Source organism: Calonectris borealis, chromosome 2, assembly GCF_964195595.1.
Source record: "Calonectris borealis chromosome 2, bCalBor7.hap1.2, whole genome shotgun sequence".
NCBI lineage: Eukaryota > Metazoa > Chordata > Aves > Procellariiformes > Procellariidae > Calonectris > Calonectris borealis.
Window position 1 is genome coordinate 20,831,666 of NC_134313.1, and position 26,200 is coordinate 20,857,865.

At 36.9% G+C, this 26,200-nt stretch overlaps 1 protein-coding gene across 7 annotated transcripts in view; it reads right to left on the minus strand.

The window, feature by feature from the left end:
• Positions 1–2,965: 2,965 nt before the first annotated feature.
• Positions 2,966–26,200, minus strand: part of EMC2 (ER membrane protein complex subunit 2) — a 47,084-nt gene continuing 23,849 nt past the window's right edge. Inside the window, exons 6-11 of one of the 7 annotated variants that reach the window (XM_075141273.1) lie at positions 17,456–17,541; positions 17,227–17,286; positions 14,657–14,738; positions 13,393–13,503; positions 10,923–11,027; positions 2,966–3,752 (exon numbers count right to left, since the gene is read on the minus strand). In XM_075141273.1, the coding sequence (XP_074997374.1) occupies positions 3,666–3,752; positions 10,923–11,027; positions 13,393–13,503; positions 14,657–14,738; positions 17,227–17,286; positions 17,456–17,541 (531 nt within the window). In that variant the 3' untranslated portion in view covers positions 2,966–3,665. The other 6 variants (XM_075141275.1, XM_075141274.1, XM_075141271.1 and 3 more) reach the window with 6 other exon arrangements.

Below are 26,200 nucleotides of genomic sequence, written 5' to 3' on the forward strand. Positions count from 1 at the left end.
AGATGCCCGATCCTGGAAACATTCAAGGTCAGGTTGGACGGGGCTCTGAGCAACCTGATCTAGTTGAAAATGTCCCTGCCCACGGCAGGGGCGCTGGACTAGATGACCTTTAAAGGTCCCTTCCAACCCAAATCATTCTATCATTCTGAGACATATTAAGCAGTATTAGTTTTCTAGACAAAACCACATTCAAGAATTGTTCTAACACTCCTCCACTCTGACACCAACTTGAGGGAGGGTGGGAGAACTGTCCTTTCCCTGCATACCGGGGTACGTGCACATTGCATAGCACTGTTTCACTGGAATCCGTATGGTTTCAATTTTAATGGAGTGTTGGTTTTAGAGCTGAATATATGGAAGCTCTTGAGTTAAAAGAAGAATAATTATTATTGCAAACCTGACTACAGCTACAGTTGGTGTTCTTGGAAGATGAGGATGCAAGTAACAAGAAGCTAACAAATTCATGCCAGTAAGTCAAGTTTAATTTGCTTTCCTTTTCCCCTCCCTTCTAAAGCTGGCTGAAATACAAGTTCCACTGTAAATGCAGCGACTAGCAAACATGGATGCCATCACAAATACAGCGCTGCCAAGAGGAAGTCCTCCGTTGACTAATAACAGAGTTTCCAATAGCAACTGCAAGATATTCTGGGCACTGAACTGAAGAGATTTAGGGATATATTCTAAACAAGATGTGCTTTTTGCAACTACAGAATAGGAATTGTATAACATTTGGACAAAAGGTTTTTAAGAAGTCACCAGTAACTTGTATTACAAAGGCAGAATCGGAGGTTTTGCTGGCTCTTCAATGACCTTTACTTCAACAGATAACACTAAGCTCTCCCTATCAAGCCTATTATCAAAGTACGGCTGCAAAAAATAAAGACACAAGTCATCGCTACGCAATTTGGCATTGCAAAGGTCTCAAGTTTTGCTGTCCACTGAAACAATATGAAAACACAGCCTTTTATTTTGGAAAGAGGAGACTGCATGCTTGATGATAATATTTTTGTGTAGCATTTGTCACTGTCAGAGCACAATACAGAACATAATCAAGTTCATTTGTTAACTAAGTAACCCATTCTTTGAAAACCTATTCTTTAATGCAAGACAGCGTCAGTGACATATTACAAAATCATTTACTAGAACTGGAAAATTACTTTTATAAAGATCACATTATATCACAGCTTCTCTTCTGTAACCTTTGCTTGCTCAGATTGCAGGGCATTTCATACACTTATGTCCCCTGCAGACACAGGATTTTAAAATTTTTTTTTTCATTTGTATATGGAAAAAACCCCTGAATTTCCATTGCTTTAATTCAATAGTTGTATCAAAGACTGCCCATGCATTTTCATAGGAGTAATTTATTTTATCTTTGAAATAAATACAAATTTGTCAGAAATTTTTGCTAGGTCAATTTGTAAGCTCTACTATGAGGGAATTATGCCAAAATACAAGCACAAATCAAAGTGCTAAATGGTAATTTCAAAAAAGATGCTAAGCAGTAGTAAAAACTAGAAGGTTCTAAGCAGCCAAATGAGTTGAAATTTGTCATCAAATCATTGAAAACAAGAAACAGAACAAACTTCCTTACAGAGAAAATGATATACTACATGCCCAAGTCTGACATTGTTATGTTAAAATTTGCCTCTGAATAAAACATTATATATGACACTTTCCAGCAGCATAGATATAGAGGCCTGCTGCACAAGAATACTGCACTACTGTTTTTTAATGCCTTGGAGGTAAAATGTTATGCACCACTAAGCAATTTTAGTCTACAGTACAGCTTCCCACCATTTTTAATTTTAGAATGCAACCAAGTTATTTGAGATGCAGGTAAAATAAAAAAAGACTAATGAGGGTTTAAAACTCTAGATGGCACACTCATACAGTAAAAGACTATAAATCTGAACAGAAATACATATGTTCACCTATGATATTTTCTTGGTTTTCCACCTGAAACATACATAATCTATCTGCAAATACTGTTCTGAGGCCAGTTTGTGAATTCCTGTTATAAAAGGATCTGCACTATTTCCCCAAGTTAGAATTGGGCGATTTAATATAATACTATGCGGTATTTGCAGTTTCGTATTTCAACAGTACTGGATTAAGTTAATTTAAGATTCCACATACAATTAATTCTCATGGCATAACACCCATCCTGTCATGCTATCGTACTCCAACCTACTTCATGGATAATAGGAATGAGATCTTACATGTTTCTTAAAGGCACAGTCTCATGCAATGACCAGTTCAGTTATTCACATTTTCAAGCTTTGAACTCACACGGGAAGTTTTTGTTGCTGCTTTGTTTTCAAGCAGGAGCTCAGCTTTGTTTTATTACATCAACTCCAGGGTCATAAAAAGGACAGTTTCATACACAGCCTTTAACCTACCCATCTATATAGAGTAGGCAGTATAAAATCTGAAAGTCAAACCAGCTTGGATGGTGGTAACAGTCATGAAAATGACATGGCAATATTTTTATTAGAATTTGTCAAGGGTATGTTGCTGCTGTTATGCAATCTTACCGAAGCCGTAATAAATGAAATGATAGCTGTGCAACTGAATTGCCACAGTACGCATCTGAACAACATGCAGAATGATCAGAACTGCAAAATTCATGAATTAGGGTGTTTGACTAATTATCTGAGTAAATAAAAAAGCGCCTAAAGACAAATACAATATAGATTTACAGTGTGCTAGATGCTGCATGCTAATGGTGTAAAAACACTTTTATCCTCCAGTAAGTACACGGCAGTTGAACTAGCTATCTCATCCTTACAGTGCCATAATACTTGCTTACTGTGGAGAAGCTAATATACCATAGCTTACACCACAGTGAAGGGGTACCCATACCGTAGGTACAAAATTAATACAGACCAACATGCAGCCCTGCATTCAGATGGTTTTGAAATTCATGATGTGGAACATATGTACAACAAAGGACACACAGAAGGAATAAAAAAAGTGCATTTACTGATTGGAGAACTACATGGACATGGAAGCATTTGCCCACAAAGCCACAGAGAAGAATGTCTTTGGCCTTAAGCCAATACAAGAGCCCCTCTGAAGCAAAGTACACGGAGTAAGTTTTCTCCATTCCTACAGTACCAGATATCAACTCATTAATAAAACAACATCAACTTTTTTCTCTAATAAAGTGTATTCATAATCACTCCTTGCTGTATGGTAAATATTTACCAGAAAGTGTACATCTGTAGCATGCTTTCACTCTTAAATATGCAAATAAGATAAAAATTTCTAACATACGTTATTCATCTACATATATAAATTCGTAATTTCCATTTGCAAGTTGAATAAATCACTGTTATTTTTTTAAATCATTTAACAAGTTTATTTCTAGAAATTATGGCTTAAAAGCAGTTACTGTAGATACAAAAAATCTAAAGAGACTGATGTGCAGCACGTCAATTCTTTATGTTGTCTTCATGAAGAAGTGATTCATTTCAGTGGGTATTCATCACATTTCTCATAGCAGCAATAAATAGGCATTTTACTTTTCGTAAAACATTATTTTAGATAGCACGTTAATCAATACAAAATTAACTTTTAACAGCACTGGAGTAATATAACCCATAGGTCATTACAGGTTGATCATGGAATTGGAAAATTTAATATTGGATCTCTGTGTCAACCTAAGATTGAGTGATTTGCAGGGTCTCCAACATGTCTTCCACTGCCTTCAAAGAGTATTTAGTTTCTTTCTTACTGCGACCTGCAAACTAAACAACAACAAAAAAGGATTGTTATTTGTCATATCTCAGAAATTCTGTGCATAGGTCCTGTACAAATAACAGTCCTAAACATTAAGTACCAAAAATTTACTCTAATTACTAGAAAACTAAAAGCAAAGCCTCTTTATTGTTTCACCAAAACTCAGCGTTTTTACTAGAAGACAAGCTATGTCACCCTTCCCCTAATAAAGTAATGGAAAATACAACAGAACTCTTTAATTTCACTGATTTGCTCTGAATTTGAATATTCAGCACTAACAAATATTCCACTTTGAAATTTAACATTTATCTGAAAAAAGATCTTCCTGTTGTTTTGTTTGCTCTGTAAAGTTTAACATAATTGTTATTTCAGACTTGAATTTTTTATGTGATCCAAATTAGATTATATTCATAATTTAAATACTAGCAAGACTTGGACCTGTTATTTAAGCTAATCTATTTTCTATTTTTGTTACAGTGAGACAGAGAAAATCTACCACAAAATAATCCAGTCATCATATAATTATATTTTATGGTTCAAAGTAACTGTGAGTAATAACCTTGTATTTGATTGTAACCTACTATTACAACAGCAATTTCAGAGAGCATTTGAAATAAAGTCTGTCTTGATAACAAAGAAAGATACAGCTTAATAAATACTACTTATGGTTTCAGATTCCCTAAGACACACGCAGCCAAGTTTGGGAAAGGAAGGGGTAGAAGGGTAGGAGATGTTCATCACGCCACGCTGACCTTAAAAGGGTTTTTCTAACTGTACTGACGATTCCCATCACTCATCAGCCATATCTAACACAGTGGATTTACTGACTAGGTTGGTCTTCAGTCAAATGAAACTCTCAACCATTTTTAATACACCTGCATTAAAAAGTTTTACATTTGGGGTTGGGAGGGGTGGTAAAGAAATTACAGAAGCAGTTACTATAACTTGCTGCTAGTAAAATAGCCTATTCTCTACCTAAATGTTAACATCTAAACACTCAATAAATTTTCAATTTAATGCTTTTTATTTCAAATACCACCGGTGTCTTGCATAGTTAGTCCTTGATTTATAATGTGTCCCTTCTCTCTTGTAATTAACTTAATTTAGCAAACTCTTCATGACCTGTTAAGAAAGATTAAGTCATCAAACCCAGGTAATATCACACCAGCAACAAGCTGCAGGACCTGTTAACCTGCTTTTGACCCCCAGGCTACAATTTAACATCGGGATTCCCAATCAGTACTTAGTTCTTAAAAAAAATAGTTTTGGCACAGTAAATGAAACACTATTTCAAATTAAATAGTTAGGAGAATGAAATGTTGTTATTGTGACAACACTTTATCGTTATGAGACATACTGAAAACACCGTATTTTCATATTTCATATTTCCAGATGATGAACTGATGTGCCACGTTTTGACTCTAGTAGTATGTATAAACCCATTCTTCAGGTTATGCAGTTTCCATAGTGACCTGCAATAGTCAACTTCAGAGGAAAATCAAAGATTTCTTAACACTCTCCCAGGTGAGAGAAGTAACTTTTGCTTGGATCTGACTTAATACAATATCCTCTTTTTGTTCACACTAAACAAGAATAGTCCCAAGTAGATACTTGGGGAGTCCAAATCCTTTCATAAAAACAAGCAAATGAAAAAAGCAGAACTCAAAATCCTTGACTGAAAAATTGTTTCAATTCAAAGCATTCAGAGATTTCAATAAAAAGCACAGAAGCTTGAATATATTGTGGTCAAAAAGCACGCTTGGCAAGACACAGAAAGCACACAGAGGAAAGCTTCAAAATAAGAAGAATTTTACTTATTTTACTTCTCTTCAGGGACACTGAAAGCAAAACTGACATAAGACATTAGTTTAAAAAATGTTACTTGCTAATTTCAAGAGTGGTTGCCTTCATGATTCTGACGTGTACTTTAAGCTGAACAAATAAAACCAAACTCTGCGTCATAACAAACAGAAGTATACTTGGAAATGTAATCACTTTAAATTTGCCCTGACGAACAATTATTTTGTCTATTCTGCCATTACACTGCAATTTGACTGATTGAGCCGGAATCCATTTCTTAAAATCATGATTTAATTTTCTGTTTCCCAAATGGTTTGTAACAAAATCACCTCTCCAACCATAAATAACATGTGGATTGCTAACACAGAATTTAGCAATGTACCCAAGAAACATATATCTGGAGAATTACTACGAATAGGATCACATTAAAGATTTTTGTGAGCATTAATCAAACTTGCCTGCCTCTGCTGAAATGCTTCTACCAGAGGACATGCTAAACCAATTACCTAATTGAAGAGCACTAGGTAGCCATATTTTGTTTCGATGTTAAAGTAACTGTGACTCATGTCCTTAGTCAGAACAGATACACGTTCTTCACAGAGTCTGCACAGAGAGAATAATCCAGATCCCCAGTGATAAGGCAAAACTAAGCTTGTAATAATAAACTTGTAATAATTCTTTGATTAACAAGTACTTTTCTAAATTTGAAATAAAAGATTAAAATTAAATTTTATTTGGTTTTTTTTTTTCACCCGGTCAATTAAATTTAAGTGGCCTAGAGAATAATGACCTTTTTTTTCAGAGCATGTGTTAGCAGCCAGGAATTCCAGCTCCATGCAGCAGCCCTAGCTACAAAACCTTTCTGTCTTCCTTTGAAAGTTTACATTTCTCCTAGATTAGGCACAGATGAGAAGTACTAATCAGCACAGAGGGTTACATATTTAACATCAAACTAAGTATATTAACCAGATGGAGCATGAAATATCTGTGCTTTTCAGAAAATTATTTAATTCAACTATTCTTTATCACCTTATTTTCCTGTAAAGAAACTGCTGTACAGTCTAACCAACGTTGGTGAAAGCAAGGTTTTCTTTTCACACCCAAAGATTGTTTTTTTTAAACGACAATAAACTAAAAAGTTCCTCTGATTTCTTACAGGAATGCACAGGAAAAGCAAAACTCAAGTGCCAAAGCAAACTGCCTGAATGGGAGAATAAATCGAAAGAAGGAGACCAGTAAAAATATTTCAAGTAAATTGCGTATAAAATAAAAAAATGCAACCATAGCCACTGCTGAATTTGAAAAAATAAAGGCAGTTTTCCAAAATTACTGAGCAAACTGCTAGTAATTCAAGTTCAAATCCAGACTGAAAATGGGGAAAGATCTCACTGCAAGACAATTGCTCAAAAGTAACTTTTTGAATTAATAACTTCATATATTAAAGTCACAAATTCATATAATTTGTCTAGGCACCCAAGTCAGGACTCTAAATGCATCTTATTCTCTAGAACATGACTATAGGAAAAATTGCATTTAACAGTATAAGAAGGTCCAATTATAATAAAAAAAGTCAATGCCAAACTCAACAAGCTCTTAAGGCTTTTATTATACTTTACAAAGCGCTTTGGATAATGCAAGGAAAGTGGGGAGGATTTATAGAGATAATGTAAGTATCTAGCTTAAAACTTGGCTAGACAACCCTCCACTAATGGAGGAATGCTGTAAGGGCTTCCACTGGCACAAGCGACGAAGGTTTCATCCTTAGGTCCAAAAGATGACAATTTCCAACCGCTCAACACACTAAGGGAGCAACAAATCAATACTGACTCATAGGGGAAACTGCCACCTACTACATCATCAAACACCATTTCTTGTAGCAGCTGGATGTTGTAAGTCTCTGACACATACCCTGGAGTGGCCAAACCCTTCTGCAGTCATGTAACAAGCTCAGTAGGGTTGGGCAGTCCTGCCCAGCTGTAGTCACTAGAGCTTCTTGTAGTACTTCTGTGAAGAGGAAGGGGGTGTTCACACCATTTGCTCGCCAAATCCTAGCTTAAGCACTTACATTTTCTGTATAGCTAAATTCCCCCTATGATTCCAGTCAGATATGGTGTTCATCACTTTATGTCCCAAGCCGCTCAAAAGAGCAGCTGAAGTATGCAACGTATCACAAAAGTATGAAGTCACAAAGAAGTTATGACATGTGTTTTAAATATATGTTAGTTGTGTTAACATGATCTGTTCTGGTAAGCATCAACCAAAAAATGCTTAACCTAGGATCCAAAAGAGCTTCACAGAAACAGTGGAAGTGCACTTTCCAGTATGTATTGGGTTTGTGTGGCAAGATTTTGGGAGCGGGGGGGCTACAGGGATGGCTTCTGTGAGAAGCTGCTAGAAGCTTCCCCTACGTCCAATAGAGCCAATGCCAGCCGGCTCCAAGTCGGACCCATGGCTGGCCAAGGCCGAGCCCATCAGCGATGGTGGTAGCACCTCTGGCATAACATAGTTAAGGGGGGGAGGAGGGGGAAGTGCGCAACACCAGCAGCAGTCAGAAGTGAGGAGTGAGAACATGTGAGAGAAACAACTCTGCAGACACCAAGGTCAGTGAAGAAGGAGGGGTGGAGGTGCTCCGGGCGCTGGAGCAGAGATTCCCCTGCAGCCCATGGTGAAGACTGTGGTGAGGCAGGCTGTGCCCCTGCAGCCCATGGAGGTTAGCGGTGGAGCAGATATCCACCTGCAGCCCGTCGAGGACCCCACGCCGGAGCAGGTGGATGCCCAAAGGAGGCTGTGAGCCCATGGGAAGCCCGTGCTGGAGCAGGCTCCTGGCAGGACCTGTGGACTCGTGGACAGATGAGCCTGCGCTGGAGCAGGTTTGCTGGCAGAACTTGTGACCCCGTGGGGGACCCACGCTGGAGCAGTCTGTTCCTGAAGGACCGCACCTCATGGAAAGGACCCACGCTGGAGCAGTTCGTGAAGAACTGTAGCCCGTGGGAAGGACTCACGTTGGAGAAGTTTGTGGATGACTGTCTCCCGTGGGAGGGACCCCACACTGGAGCAGGGGAAGAGTGTGAGGAGTCCTCCCCCCGAGGAGGAAGGATTGGCAGAGACAACATGTGATGTCGGGTGGGGTGTGGGGGGAGAAGGTGTTTTAAGATTTGATTTTATTTCTCATTACCGTACTCTGATTTGATTGGTAATAAACTAAATTAATTTCCCCAAGTCAAGTCTGTTTTGCCCGTGACGGTAATTGCTGAGTGATCTCCCTGTCCTTATCTCCACCCATGAGCCTTTCATTATATTTTCTCTCCCCTGTCCAGCTGAGGAGGGGAGAGACAGAGCGGCTTTGGTGGGCTCCTGGCGTCCACCCAGGGTCAACCCACCACACAGTTTAAAAAAAAAAAAAAACCAAACCAACCAAAACCCCACCCCCCACCCCCCCCAGAAACCCCCGCAACACCACCACCACTCCCAATACAAGTCATACTTTGTTAGAGATATTGTGATCTTAACAGAAAGCCATGTGGAGAGAAAAAAAAAAAGAAAAAAAAAGGCAAGCTTATCTGGCTGTGAGTCAAGTAACTACAAACTGTCATAATTAAACTTTCATTATATTTAGAACCAGGAGATGCCTATTTCTACGTCTTAATCTTGGTATGCTACCATTGCACAGCCAACACTGGTTTTACATTTCCATCCTGATGCACCTTGAAAGGGGCTGTTTCCCAGAAGTGCTAACAGGTCTCCACTGGTGCTTTGAACTGGAAACTTCAGTCATAATATTCACTTAAAATGTGTTCAAACCCCCCCTAATCTAAACAGTTCATTTTATTAAGATGTAAAACATGGAATAATTGTTTTCACTCAAAATTCACACATCTTTTAAAACCTGTTTTGTTCTATCAATTGTGAATCCACTGTGTATTCTGTTCTTCAAGGGGGTTTTTTTGGTTTTGTGTTTGTTTGTTTGTTTTTAAATCCTGCAATACTTGGGTTTTACACCAATATTGTGCTTACAGGAATGTCAGACATATCGAAGTCAAAAGAAATCCTGCTTATTTATGGGAAAACCCACAAAGGTGGCAATTCATACACACCTTACTGTCATGAGCACATAAATGGTTTATTAATGAAAAGCAGGGAGTCATTTAAACAGCAAAACAGACAAAGAAACTTTAGGCACAGAAGCATAAAATGCTTAATTATGTCCTCAGGGATACAATATTCTTCACTGTAAAGTACAGTCAGAAGCTACAGGGCCATTCAGGGGAAATGGAAAATACTTCAAAGTTGTAATACATCAAAAACACATCAGCCTCAAAAAGCTGCACTCTTGGCAATGAATTGACATACAGTGTATTAAGAAAACTGCATTGGCCATAAAAGAAAATCCCAATTTAATTCCATAATAGATGGAGCTGGTCAAAAGGCCATTTGGTAGTATTAACTGTGAAACAGCAGCAGCAAGAGAAAAATTAAATATTGGGTTCTGACACTGAAATATTACAGAGAGAAAGAAGTGTTACATGTATATAAAGTCTTTGCATTTAATACCAACATTTTTGCTCAGAAAAAGTTCTGGGGAGAACTGGACAGTATGATGTTGATGTTCAGGATTACTTATACATAAACTTTGGTACATCATTAGGAATAGCTATAAGGGAGTCAAATAGACATACTATGTTTGGGATGCATGAACTGCAGAACCTATGAGCTAAAACCTGTTTTCATTCATAGTTATAGAAAAAATATAGAGGCTTATAATACAAAAGCAAATATAGATGTTTATGCATAACTTTTCAAATAGCTGAAAAGACTCCTAATGACTTCTGTAAGCTTTGATTGTGGCCTACGAAGTCTACATTTTCACAATTCAACAGGCATTTTCCTATAAAACTACGCAAAACCAACTTCAGTCACAATTACTACGGTAATTATTAGGAACACCATTAAATATGATATTGAAAGGTCAGGATAAACGGAAGGAAAATAAAATTCTAGAGTTTTCATTTGTTTTCTAGTAAAATAGAAGTAGATGACCAAGTCACTCTAAGAATTAAGACATACCAATTTTTATTAAAATACTTAGCTGTAGAACTGAGTCTTGGAGGTCAACACTACACTAGTGTACATTCAGTTAATGTTAGTAGAAAAAAATCTGTTTAAAGCTAATAAATAAATAATAGTAATTAATAACTGTAAAATATCAACCTTATATTAATTAAGGCTTCCAGAAAATCAAACAGAAGTAGAATGCAAAAAATCTAAGCAAATTATGCTGATTTACATGTCGTATCTAACCTCTTGAACAGCAGTTGATAAAAGCGCAGAAAAGAGCTACAGAGCATGTTAAGAGTATCGTGAAACAATTATGTACTAACCTGGTATGCTCTGTTTATTTGGTTAGCTGCCCAGCTGGCATATTTCATATTATCTTTTTTCATTTTTGCACTTGCTTTTGGATTGGAAGCAATATGGCTGGCAGACTAGGAATACAAAAATAAAAACAGTGTAACTATAAAATATATCCGTATGAAATAAACTGAGAGCATTCAGCACCTCTGCATTCAGAGCCCCATGCAGACTGATAGCGGAGAAAGAGAAAAAATAAAAACAGTTACTGGTAAACAGCATCCAATTAAGAATTAGCTAAACTTTTTAAACAATTGTTTTTTCTAATTAAAGCTAAACTAGAGTTCAGTTCAGTTGTGTACCGAATTACAAACCAAACCTGGACATGATCAATTAATCCAATTTGCTTTTTCTAAAGTGAGAGTTATGAATTAGTTTTCCCTATTCAATTTGTTACCAGAGACAATGTAAAATACACACTTGTGTGTCCAAACTGTCATTAAAAACATGACATTTTTCCCTGTGGCATCAGAAAACACATTTTAAAAGCAGGTAAGAATCTATACATAAACTATGCCCATCTTCACCTGAAAAAATAAAAAAGATTACTTAAGAACCAAACTCATCTCAAAGACTTTTTCACTTATATAAATAAATCTACTTCACAAGGAATCATTGCTACTCCCTCCCAGAACATCTTTCTGAGTGCATAAGTACTTGAATGCAAAGAACAACAGAACCCTACTCTCATCCATCAATGAGGAACCGCCAGAGAAGATTTTAAAAGGGAGCATGGAAGCAAATGTCTACATGAGTACTACATTTCAAACTCAAAGAACGTTCCCTTACAGCTATTTCCCTGAAACTACCTCCAGAAATGGCAGAGGAGCGGGACTGTCAAAGAAGCAGCCTCCACAGACTCAGCAACGCGTTCGCTGAAGCCATGCCCGCAGGAATTAAATTTGTGATTAGTACAGGGTCAGGGTCCTAAGATGAGGCATCGTTCTTTCTGGTTTCCTGAATTCGATGAAACACTGACCAGTTTCCTCAGCAGATACGGTGAAAGCCTTTGTGCAGAATTTACCAGGATTATGGACATTCTTTGGGGACTACAAACGCTGGGCACATCTGTCAGGTACAAAACCAGACAGCAGCCACAGCAAAACCAGATCCTAAAGCCTGGAAACAGCATTACAAAGAAATAGGAGCCAAAGGGTAGATACAGAAGCAGCGATGGCAAGCTGGGCTTGCAAAAACCACCTAGTGAAATGTGACAGCAGCCAGCCGAGCAAAACTGAAGAACTGAAACAGAGCATACACGCATTTTTTGCAGTAATGAACTTGCATTATGCAAATCAGGGTTTATGCATATGACTTTCAGGCACTGCCAAAACAAAAGGTTTCTCAAATGCTTGGGTCATATTAGCTGAAGTTTGCCAACCAGGTCATCATAGGTAACAGGCTCTAAATCTACTTTACAGACTGAAAAAAACAAGCAGGATGTAAGATCTGACAGAGGACAAGCCAAGAATGGCCATAATAAACCTCCAGGCCTATTCCAGAATCAATGCAGAGGTCTATATGTATACATACCTTAAAAATCAGTTTAGGCCAATAAACAGATTTGCTACAAAACTTACTTCTAAAAAGCTAAATGACCTAAGGAGCAGCAAGGAACCAGTCTTTTCTCCTTCACCAACCCAAGAATCTCTGCAGATGGGCTAAGAAGATTAGGTCCAAGTCTCTTTGAGTCTTAAAGGTGATGCCTAATAAGTCCTTGAAAGGAAGCTCCTATTGCCTGGTATTTATAGGAAGCCTCAAAGTTACCTGCCTGATGCGTCTCTGTAAACTGCCCCCTCCCCAGAGACAAAAGGGTGGCCTAGAATTTTTAAAAAAACAATATATGGAACCTTTCTGGTTTTGTCCCCAAAAAGATCTTTTAAAAGATCTAGGATCTAAAGGAAGATCTTCAATAGAGGCCTCAGTATCTTTGGAGAAACTGAAGAACTGTTGTCAGTACCTGCTACCCATAGTTACTGTAGTCATGGCCACGCTCAAGCCAACAATGCTGTGCAAGCTAAAGACTCATTTTGAAATTGAAAGTAGAAAGTTGTATTTAGAAATTGGAGTGAGAAAAAACAACGACAAAAACCCAGGCTGGTTTTAGGAAAAAAAAAAAAAGCAGCCATCATACTGTGCTGATACTCTTCGGCAGTTCACCATCCTGTAGAGAGGAGTATGACTTTAAATCCTTTTTCAAGAAGTTACCTTCACGTGCCAATAATTATGCTGCTTTGGAAAACATGGGCAAGACTTAACAGTTAAGAGCACTTCAAGTAAGGGGTACTTACCATACTTAGTATTTAAAAACAGTGTTAATAATCTGAGCTATTAAGTTAAACCAAAAGAAAAGAAAAAAACAGCAAATGGTAAAGGATAATATACATGCATAAAAACATATTCAAAATGATAACATGGAAAATATATAATCATGCTTACCATGTAAAGCCCAAACAAAGCTCTCATGTTTCTGTTGTTAAGCTTCAGTGCTTGTGCAAAATACTTTCTTGATAGCTCAAGGTTTTCAAGCCCCCCTTGAGTGTATTTAACCTGTAAAAATGATAAGCTCCTGAAACTTGCACATATCATTCTCTCAGGCATTCACTCTTGAAGCAAAGATATTATGAAACTTCACTTCAGGTTTGTTTCACATGATATTTCAAATCAGGTGAGTCCTACCAAAGGCCAAATACTGGCTTGGGAGAAATCTGAGCTCTTTTCAATATACAAATTTTAAAATATTTTAAAATATAAACTATATATTAAAATATAAACTATAGGAGGAAAAAAGCCAGCATTAATTTAATTAATTTATTGCTACAAGAATAAAAAGTGATTATTTTGCACCTATACATACTTACAACCTTGAGACAATCTCTTACGAAAAGTAACACAAACTTTAAATCTAAAGCTAAATTCTGACTGCTACAAATCCATACTAACTCTATATTCCTTCAGCAGAGCATTACACCAGTACACAAAACAAGACAATGCCTTTCATTATCTATTCAACTGCAAAATAGCGCACATAGTTTAGAAGATTACTCCATTGTTTTTCTATTCATCAACAAAAAGAGGGATAAATACTAGAAGACATGCTTCACAATCTTTCTACCAGAAAGCTATTTAGACTTCCAAGTTTTAATGTTAACCCAATTTTATCCACATTAACAAAATAAATTAAATCCATTCTAAGCAATTAACAGTATAATTTAGGAAAAAAAAAAACCATCTGAAAAAAGAGTGCAAATGGCTAAAAACCTTGAGCTAAAACTTCTAAGGGCCGTCTCTCCCCCCAGTGCTCTTTCAGGCAAAATTTCCCATGTGGATTCCAAGATTTGGCTCCACAATAACAGGCAATATATCATAACCTCCTAGGAAGTGTTGTTGTGGAAAAGTTTAACTTCTCATGCACTTAATTTGAAAAGTGCATAAACACTTCAACAAGAATAGCTCATTTAAAACAAATTTTTATCTTCAATAATTCTTGCCCTTACTCTTATATTTAGCTTAGTCACACTGAGTAAGAAAACACAGTTTTCTTAACATGTAAAGTTCGATGAGATGTTAACATTCTCTGTGTACTCTCTTAAATCTCCTAGGGAAAAATTAAAGAAACCATTTTTATCCCATTTTCACCACTTCAGTAACATAAAAACAGAATATGTATTCAAACATAATTGATTTTTCTGAAAATACTTACTTCAGCATATTGCTGACAGTATAAGTGGTTGTGTGGATTAGTCATCATAAGCTCCTCTAAGCAGAAGGCTGCCTTTGCATAGCTGAGGAATACAAAAAACAGTGACAACATGAAGCAGAGTATATAGTTCTTTGCCTCAGTTTCTTTACACCACAATAAACGAAGTCTTACTTTTCCCCCTATAACTTCACATGATTCACAATTGAGAAAAATGTTTTATTTTTAAATGGTGTTTGAAACTTCAAGTTACTATTTTTACATCATCGGTAGTGAAAAATACACAAAATTTAATAGTCTAGGTATATATGGAACAGCTAATGGAAAGCATTTAATATACTCATTTCTTATTAATAAGTGCCATTTCTGATCAACAAGTTATGAGTAGAAACAGGCATTAGTTACTATAAGACATTTGAACTCAGACTACAAAATAGTTCATTTTTTTCTACAAGAAAATTCAGCTACCTGAGGATTCACAAACCAAGCTACAGACCAGAGCACTTACACTGTCAGTTAACTTCACCTGCTCACAGTCAACCACAGAAGTGAGATCAAAAAACCATACTAAGAACAGTTCTAAAAATCAAACAGTTCAAATCTATATAAGAAAATAGCATCATACCAGTCCAAATGGGCAACAACTTATCATTGCAAAAGAAAAGGCTAGTACTTTTCTTTAAATGAAAGCTTTCAGAAAGAATTAGATGTCAATCTCAAAATGTATGTTTATTTCATTATAAAAACCTTAGCTTCATAATCTTTCAACTAATAGAGTTTCCTGCAGAATTTGCATCTCTACAGACATGTGATAGCACTGTTGCACAGTTTACATGATAGGATTCCAAAATTCAGAGATGCAATGTTTATAATGACAGTGTGGGTAGGTATTTAATATCAGAATAAAAGCAATTTAGCAATTATGCAACAACATTAAACCATATTATCTGTAAAATCTTATTTTTTTAAAATGAACATATTGTGGTTTTCTCCTGTGCCCATTATGATAGTCGTGTATGTATTTCAAATATTAATTTGGAGATAAAAGGATAGCCACCTCATTCTCCATAAGCAGAAGCCGCAGTCCTCGTAACGGAACAGAGCATAGAACTGAGGACTATATAAACCTTGTACATCTAAGTGTGTTTATGAACAATGGTAACAGCACGGTGATTTCACAAGCAAGACTAAATTTGTGACACTGATAAAACAAGTAAGCTGATGAAATGTTTCCTTTTTTTAAAATTAACTTTTAGTTGCTTTTTAGCCGATTCCAATTTTTTCCCCAATTTAATCATCAAAATAGTAATAATGATGCTTATAAAAGTACAGTGAGCACAGTAAATTTTTTCAATGAACTGGAGAAAATTCTACATATTATTTTTATTGGAATTACAGACCAAGACAAATACAAGCAAAAGCAATTTCTTTCTCAGATTTTATCACACAATTTTGTAAGAAAGATTATAGCAAAAAAAAAACCCCAACCCAGTAGTGGACTACGTATGTTTGCACCACTGTATCATTCACTTTTGTACCGACAGATTTGACAAGCTTAAATACCTTTCTAGCCATTTTTAAAAAAAATAGCTGTTTTCTTGGAAAAGTGGCTGGTGAATTTCCCAAAACAAATGGAAATCTGGGTATCAGAATTCTAGATTATTCCTTAAGTCAGCATTTTAAAGAGTTTAATAATTATTTTCTTTGAGAATGGGGTGGAAGGAGAGGTGATGGGGGAACAATTTTTTCATCACAGTGAGAATGGCTATTTCTTCCTTGAGAATTTGATTCTTTTACTACTCTCTAGAAAGGAAGGAAGGAAACAATGTGATATAATTCAGGCTGGGCTGAAGAACTAAAGAAGGGGAAAAAAAGATACGCCTTTGGGTGGAGGTTAGAATTAATGCTGTGATATTAGAAAACTTGCACTAAGGCTTTGAGCTAATCCTCTCACACTGGGATTTCCTCCTGTCACTACAGCAATAAAAAAAGCTAACAAAAACATTAAATATCCAATAAGCAAGTTACTACAACATTCAGCATTCTTGATTGCATTGGGTTTTGTACCCAGGCGACCAGATGCCTCTAACTCTGGATCCATGGTTTGGTTTGGTTTGGTTTTTTTTTAAAGGTTACTAAAAGTTCTTGCAGAGGTAGGCTAAAAGAAAATCAGAGTATCAGTTGCCGTGAACAACTGATTTTAGAAGTAAAGAATTTAAAATCCATGACTAGTAAAAAACATCACTTGAACGAAAAATTATAGGAAATAAGTGCTGTTCCCTGCTACACTCAAATCACCTCTTTTAAAACACCAGATTTGAAAAAATTACTGAAACATACATGTAAATAACTAAACTGTTTCTGTTTTAAAATCAAATGCCTTCTTAAAGCATTTGGTCGTCAAATAAGGTTGGTAATTATTTCCTGTTGATGCTTGTTATATTGGAAATGAAACAGCATACTTTCTAACACTAGTCCTTCAAAAAAATCACTGAGGTCTTTGACTTACTTAGAAACTACTTAGAGTAGGTTTCAATTTAACAGTTTTTATGTGGACTTAGCAAACAACTTACTCATGTTCATTGATGTAAAGTTCTGCAAGCTCATGCCAAGCTTCTTGGTCTCCAACAAATCTGTATAGAGAAGACAAGAGAGGAAAAAAGGAAAAAAAGAAAGAATGCGAAGGGATTCTGTAAATGACTAGCATGGAAGCAAAAGCGTAAATCAAATGCAAATTCCATTTTAATTAAAAAGACTTATCAGTATAGCAAAACACAATCCGTATTCTTGTGAGACACTCACTGTTCCAGATACTCATTCAGCTCTCGGATGGCCTCAAGATTTTTCCCCTGGGCTTTTCGAATGGCAATCTTACGCTTTCTTGCTGCCTATGGGTTGACATTAATAAAGGATTAGGGTCTCATAATTCCCTGGGTTTTTGTAAAGAAAGCAATTTGACTGTGCAAATTATTATCTTGATACCAGTGGAATTCCACTGCAGAGCAACTGCCAGGTTGAAGTTTATAAACATACCCTATGACATCCCACTGAGAGACTGAAAACCTCTTCTTACAATCACATTATGTATGCTTTTCTTTGGAGGCACAAACTGTATGCATTATTTCATTCAAATAAATGACTGTCCAGATTCTGATAATTACAAAACAGCAGGGGATGTTAATCTTCAGCCATTACAAAGACCCCCACCTTGTCATTCACAAGATCCATGACTACAGACGAGACGGTGATTGAGTCTTAGAAAATCGCAGAGATGCATCTTGGTTGCCACTGTATAAATATGGCTTTCAGCCATTTTTAAAGATTCTTGTTGGAGTGCTGAATGCCATCTTTAATTAATGTTGAATACACACCAATTTCATAAACAAGTTTCTCATCATTCTTGGAGCACAAAGTAGGCTCCTCTTATAAGAATTATAATGTATTTACATTTTGAACTCCATAAAAGTTGTTACAGACCACCAGGAGAAAAGATGCACAGAATTTTAATAGTTGATTATTCTGTACTTCAATCTAATACTCCAGTCGCTGAAGTATGTTGGTTACAGTTCTCTAAAAGCAGTTTTCAGACCTCTAGGAGTTGTGAATCAAGACACACTTGAGCTGTAACTCAAAACAATGGACATCTTCCCAGCAGTCTGACAGAATGTGAAGCAAACAGCACTACACCTCAGCCAGCCTGAAAATCATCAGATCGGGAATCTGACAGAGTGAAAGTAAAACCAAATTCCAGCATAACATGCCTCAAAGAACAAACGCCATCAGTCTCCTGCTTTGCCTATAACTCCTGTTCTCCTGGGTGATCACAACCACCGTAGTCAGACACAAGAAGACAGACGGTCTGGTGTGCATGCTGTGTCTGCGTGTACACATACGCTTACATACCACTTGTCCATGAGATAATATTAGTGGGAGGAAAAAAAAACCCATACTTTTCCAGTAATGAAATCTCACTGCTTATTCCCTTCATAGCTCTCATCCCATTTCGTATCTTATAAAGAGGTTATACAGTTGGGTATCACCTTACGGAAACCTTGACAGCATGAGAACAGACAACTCTTCAACAATACCTTAAACAATTTTAATCTTTGAATTTAAGATTAGCTCTGAAATTAAGTTTCTTCATGATGTACCTTCCTAAGATCACAGTCACATATACTGAGGTATGGATTATATATACACTGAGAGGTATGGATTTGATGGGTGGAGGTTGGTTGAGGTATGGATTTGGTGGGTGAGGAATTGGTTGGATCCAGAGGGTAGTGGTCAACGGCTCAATGTCCAGATGGAGATCAGTGACAAGTAGTATCCCGCAGGGGTCCATACTGGGAACAGTACTGTTTAATATCTTCATCAATGACATAGTGGGATCGAGTGCACCCTCAGCAAGTTTGCAGATGAGACCAAGCTGAGCGGTGCGGTCGACACGCCTGACGGATGGGATACCATCCAGAGGGATGTGGACAAGCTCAAGAAGTGGGCCCATGTGAACCTCATGAGGTTCAACAAGGCCAAGTGCAAGGTCCTGCACCTGGGTCAGGGCAACCCCCAGTATCAACACAGCCTGGGGGATGAAGGGATTGAGAGCAGCCCTGCTGAGAAGGACTTGGGGGTACTGGTGGATGAAAAGCTGGACATGAGCCAACAATGTGCGCTTGCAACCCAGAAAGCCAACCGTATCCTGGGCTGCATCAAAAGAAACGTGGCCAGCAGGTCAAGGGAGGTGATTCTGCCCCTCTACTCTGCTCTGGTGAGACCCCACCTGCAGTACTGCATCCAGCTCTGGAGCCCTCAGCACAAGAAAGACATGGACCTGTTGGAGCGGGTCCAGAGGAGGGCCACAAAAATGATCAGGGGGATGGAACGCCTCTCCTATGAAGAAAGGCTGAGAGAGCTGGGGTTATTCAGCCTGGAGAAGAGAAGGCTCTGGGGACATCTTATTGCAGCCTTTCAGTACTTAAAGGGGACTTAAAAGAAAGATAGCAGCAAACTTTTTAGCAGGGCGTGTTGCAACAGGACAAGGGGGAATGGTTTTAAACTAAAAGAAGGTAGATTTAGACTAGATATAAGAAAGAAATTTTTTCCAATGAAGGTGGTGAAACACTGGAACAGATTGCCCAGGGAGGTGCATCCAGAGATGCCCCATCCCTGGAAACATTCAAGGTCAGGTTGGACAGGGCTCTAAGCAACCTGATCTAGTTGAAAATGTCCCTGCACATAGCAGAGGGGTTGGACTAGATGACCTTTAAAGATCCCTTCCAACCCAAACTATTCTATGATTCTATTCTATGATTCTATACACCAAAAGCGCTTTTGTATTTTTACAGTATTTGAAACATAACTATTCTCTTAAATAATTTCTTATCCTTTCATCATCATTTGAAGAAATTTATTCCTTCCAGAAGAAGAGGATAGTGTAGCATTTAAGCAAACTAGTTCAAGCTACTAAACAGCATAGCTAGAAAGGCTTTTAACACTAACTGTAGGTTTAGTCTTTCCTTTGAGTTCATCCCCTTCACCTCCCACACAAACATAGAATCGATGAACAGTCAGTGAAAATGACTCAAGTGAGGAAAAAATATTTCATTCTTCTGCTTAAGCGCAAGGCACAGGCAGAGAGAAAATTCATCAAAATGGTCAAGAGACAGATCAGGACAGAGGCAGCGCGGTGGGTTTACCCACAGTCATTTTGTTTTCCACTGCTGCTTTGTCAAACTGCAACGTGTGAAGTTACATTCATCATTCTACTTTTACTGGGAGACATTTGGCTAAAAGCCATAACTGACTCTGGAAATTTTAACTGCTGACCACATTTATCACTATAACAATAATACACACTGTTTATTTTGAGTTTTTAAAATAAAGATAACAGTGTAATTAAACTTTTTTTTTTTAAATATAAAAAGAATAATCCCACATGGTTATCGTATTGCTACTATTACTAAACAAAAAACCAAACCAAAACAAAACCATTGCTCTCTATCACATTTTATGAAGACGTCTCAAAGCATTTCGTAAAGCAGGTCACTACCCTTGCTATGGTGGGAACATCAGGGCAGTGTTAAACTCACTACCCAAGGCTGATCTTACACACAGCCCAGTGACCTGCTCACTGAGCCCGAAACATGAAAGAAGGGAAAGTGGGGATAACAGCGTGCACAGCCAGGCGTATCATGCAATTACGGCTTCGGAAGACAGAAGTTGTTTTGTAGGTGACAGATTATCTACTTTAAAATGTAACTTTTAGATTGAAAAATTCAACTGTTATTTTCAAAATTTAAGGAAAAAACAATCAAGAGACTGAACTGATCAAAACTAAAGTGCTTGAGAACTGAAATCATCTGTTTAATATATAAAATCAAGCAACGCATCTGACAACTTAATTTGCAATGGCAAACAGGAACAGTCTACATAAGTCACCCTCCTTTTTCGTTTCTAATGGAACTCCTTCAATCGCATGCAAGTAAGTCCTCCAAAAGAGTCTGGAAACACATTTTCTTCATGGTTGCTTTATTTCTTAACCACAACACTCCCAAATAATGTAAATCACTGTAACCACAAGACATGGATTTATGAAAAGCTACAACCATTTCTAGTCACAAATATAAACTGATGTTTACCTATAACAAGCACATCATCTAATGCAATCAAATAATGAGGATAAAAGGATTAGACATAATTAACATGTTCTGATGGTAGCACTTAGGAGTAAAATTAATTGCATATATATTTGACAAGATTTATTTGCTTCTAAACTGCACCCAATCCCACAATAGTTCTTCAAAATTACATTTTTTGTTTCTTATTTAAGAAAAGCAGAATTTAAAACTTCCTTTTTTATCCACCTTCCTTATCACCAAAAATAAAGCAGCATCTAGGGCTTGAAATCTGCACTCTTCACCCTCAAATAAACCTTCAAAAATGCCAGGATAAGTCAGTTTATTTACAGAGAACTCTTAGTTTACAAAAAAGAGGCTCAGACACTCAAAACAATGCTGACATTTAAAGGATGAACAAAATGTTGTATAGTAGCATAGAATTTTTGAAAGTCTCTTTAAAATTGCTGGGAAGAAGCCAATGAGGATGTAAGGGGTTTTTTTAAGTAATTACTAACATTTTTCAACCACATAAATAAAATTATAACACACATATTCTGAATGCATTGCCAAGAGACATACACATAGGTGTTCAATAGATCTGAAGTATTCAGATCTGTGATTCCTAGGAGTGGTAAGACAGACTAAAAAATAAAGAAATTAAAACAAATCACTACTGCTTTTATCTGTATTCACAGACTACTCTCCCATCTGACTTTCTAGCTTTTCTTTGAATTGTGAAGACTATCAGTTAGTTTTTTTTTTTTTTTTAAATAAAAACTGAAAGTCAGTATGACTCCAGTAGTCAATGCTTTAAGAAAAACATGTATGAAAAAGCCAGCACTAAAACTAGGACACGGACCATTTTGTGTGCTGTAAACTTCTAATTCTTACTCTGATTTATATTGTCCCTGAGCCCTTATCTAGCTCCCTGTGCGTATCAGCTTCCTCCGCTGTGAGCTGGGGCTCACACTCGGTACCATTACTGAGCGTCCTGAGGAAAGCGGCATAACTAATGACAATCTACACACATAGCATCAATTTTTCTTTATTTCCATCAAATTAAGCAAAATGTTTGACTGCACAGAACCACTGCCAAAGCTAACAACCACTTTACCAGACAAAAACTAGTTATTTTATAAGGAAAGGCAGACTCCCACCAATTCTACAGAAGCTTTACCTAGCATTTATTTCATACGTGCAATTTATTGCCTGTCTTAGTATCAGCTGATATGAGAAAACCAGGCCACTTCATATGTTTTATTATGTTTCAAGGCTCTGCTTAGTAAAAATCTCACATTTCAAAAATATAATCTATTTTTAAGGGACCTATTGCAATATACTAAAAAACTGCAGAATGAAGAGTACAAATCTGTTCAATCATTCATTTTAAGTCCACTAAGAATAGTTGTGAGAGACTATTTTTAACTACAAGATTTGAGATGATTTTGAAATCTATGAAGCATACTAAAATAGTTGTAATAATTTTGTTAACAAAGACAGAAAAATAACGTCCAAGAGTTACATTTTGGTTCTTTGCATCATAACAGTAAGATTTTTAAGAACAAGCCCGATACAAAAGTGAACTCAATCTCCTTTCTCCTTCCACCTTAAATCAAAAGGAAAAGACAAAAATCTCAGTGCTGCAACAAGATCTGCATGTTTGACCATGCAGAATCCATGACATGGAATTCCCCCTATCAGTTTTCCAGAGTTTAAAATAAAACGCTAGAATGGTTATTGGCAGATTCTGTAAATCCAGCATTCTTAATGGAAAGATATATGCCATCTTAAAGAAACACTTACACCGTAATCAGTATCATATGGACTAAGGTACTTCAGCATGTCACATATTTATTAAACAATGAACCTTTCCAAGCTATTTCTTTTAAAGACTAATAATCCCCAATCTGGCACAAGAACTAATCCTCCATTTGTCATGATTCTTTTTAATTAGCATTAAGTAGACTCAAACAGAAGTGAGGATTTGAACATTTATCAACTTCTGCATTTGATTAGTAAAACATTCCACGAGGGAGTCTAAGATTGTTCTAAATTTCATGATTGCAAAGAAAGTATTAGTAGGAGAATTTTCAGGGACTGACACCTCTAAGAAAGGAGCAATCTCATATCTGTATAATTGCTGCAGCATTAAACAAATTATATTTTGCATCTTAAAAAGAAATTCTTCAATTTTTTAAAATTTGTTTTTATCCAGGACTTAACATTTTTGAAAATGTGCATTTGATCTAAGAGTTTGACACATTAAAATAATTTCCTTCCAATTGCAATACGCAAATCAAAACAGAAGTGTAAGCAACTACAACAAAGATAAAGGGAAGGAATTACAGAGATGTCAAAAAATACCACACAATCTGAATATAACCACAATAACGAATGTACTCTTACCAGACTTAGTTTTTTCATAATTAACCACGGAAGACAGTTAAATCAAGCCAAATCTTGCAAATTAATCTATACAGGCACAGAGCTGCTGAGTTGAAGCAGCTCCTTTAGGGATAATGTCAAAGCATAAGCAGCAATGATGAACACAACTTTTTACAATGTTCTAGGGGGAATCCAATAAAAACAGCCCATGAAGTCTAACACCAGCACAGAGCAAATTGGTAGAAGCTTATAAAGGCTAAAAAGTTAAAGCCTGGAATCAGAAAACATGAAAAATGCTATATACCAAAGAAGAGTAAAAACAGTTTATGCAGAGGCAAGTAAGGCTTCCCAGATCTACCAGAGTTCTTCAAAGGACTCACTAAGAGTGTGGATGAATAAAGACCCATTTAAAAGTCAACTTCGATTTCAAAAATAATTTCAAGAAGATCTCTCACTCTGAAGCCAAAAGCTTTGAAGGAAACTATGCTACTACAGGGTAAGAGGAGAAGGTCTTCACATGGATAAATAAATTAGCCAAAAGATATAAAATAGAAGAGAAAAGGGTTCTTATCTGCTGCTCTGCACTGAGAATCCCAGACTCATCTGTGCTAAAAACTACTATTCAGTGTCTTCATAAGTGGTCTAACAAGGGAATTAACAGTGACATGCTAAAGTTAATTGATGATAATGAGTTATTTAAGTATGAAGAACGAAAGTCAACTGCAAACAATAGCATTCACAACAGTGAATGTCAGCATGATAAAACAGCCTCTGAAATTTAATCTAGATAAAGGGCTGCATATAGGGTAAAACAATACTAATTTAATATACACAGCAAAGTGCTCTTGAATTTGCCCACTGAGGAAGGAGAGGCTGGTGCTGCAATAAAATGTCTATAAAGTTCTAAAAGTTCTATAAAATGTCAGTTTAATGTTCAGAAGAGGTCTTAAACAAACCAAAACCCACAACACTGTAATGCTGGAATTATCAGAAAAGAATACAGAACAGAATACATCAGTGGCATCACTTTGCCACTGTATAATTCCGTAATGCTCTGGCATTTTTAATACTGACTGCAGTTCTGTCCTGTCCTTCCTCATCCAAATACAGAAAAAACAACCAGAAAGGACACTCAGAACAGCAGCAGGGTTTCAGGGCACAGAATGGCAACAAGAACTGCTGGACAGATTAGGACTTCTCAGCTTAGAGGGAAGAAAAATGCGGAACTCCTCTAAAATCATGACCATATACAAAATGAACAGAAAACTGCTGACTGTAACAGACTAATTAGGCGTATCAAATAAAATTGTTAGATTCAAGAGCTGGGGGGGAGGAGGGGAGGAGATTTGCCCAATCCATGAATAAATGATGAAATTTCATTTCTGAAAGACGTTGCAGACACACACAACCAAATTTATACAAGTTCAAAAAGCAGTTTAAAAAAATTCAATGCAGAAATTTTATTGAGCTATTAAAAACAGTTACCACTTCTGACACAGGAAAACCGTAACATGAAGATGAATAGAAACTGGCAGAAGAGACCACAGCATACTGTATGACTGCCCTGTTCTTATACACTTCTCCCGGTATCTGCAATTGGTCACTGTCAGAAACTGGACAAGCAAAATGAACTTTTGGCACAACTCCAGTATAGCTGTTCTTATGTTCTCAAATACTTAATTTCAAGGGACAAATTCTCCACCAACATTTAAAAGTGCTATACTCACAAAAGTAAAACATGGGAAAAGTGCTGGAATGCACTCTGCTCTCTCCCTTCACCGATCATTATTGAACAAGAAGAAAAAACAACCTAGCAAAGGTAAATGATGCTCTAACTGTCAAAAGAAGAAAACATTTTTTTAGGATCCATGTAGTGCATCCCCAGCTTAATCATCCATCCTCCTTGGGGACTATCTGAAGCAGCAGCTGCAGCTCTTCACGCCTCTCACCAACTCCATCGTGTATCAGACACAGTGCCAAGCTATCTTTTTCAATGCCCTTTAAAAGTACCGCCGTACAAACTCAAGTTTAGGACTAGTTGTGTCTTTCCTGGCAGTGCTAGCAACATATTTAATGAAACATAGACACGCCATCTCAGAAAATTCCCTCTGTTAGTAGACACTTCGTTTGGTGAGCAATTTTCATTTTTGAAACTTAAAGCCTCCTGTAGATAAATGTACAAATCTGCAAGAAGTTAATGGGAGGTCTCTTGTCTGTTCAAAATGAATGCACAGCTACTGCAGGAGTTTTAAAGAATTATCACTGTTCAGCTGATAAATAGATATCCAATGATCAGACTTAGTGCTCATTATTCTCATCTTACTTGACAGAGATAAGAAACTGGGAAAAAAAAGTTATCTATACAGTCAAGATGGTAGCACATGATAGAAATGCACAATGATAGAAAGCCATGTTAGGAAGAATGAACTCAGATATTCATAATATAATTGCTGCCTATTTACATTATACTAAGTACTAAGATTTTGCTCTGAACCTTTCTAGTACCTGGATTCCCACATGTCTTCAACCACCTCCTGTGCCTCTT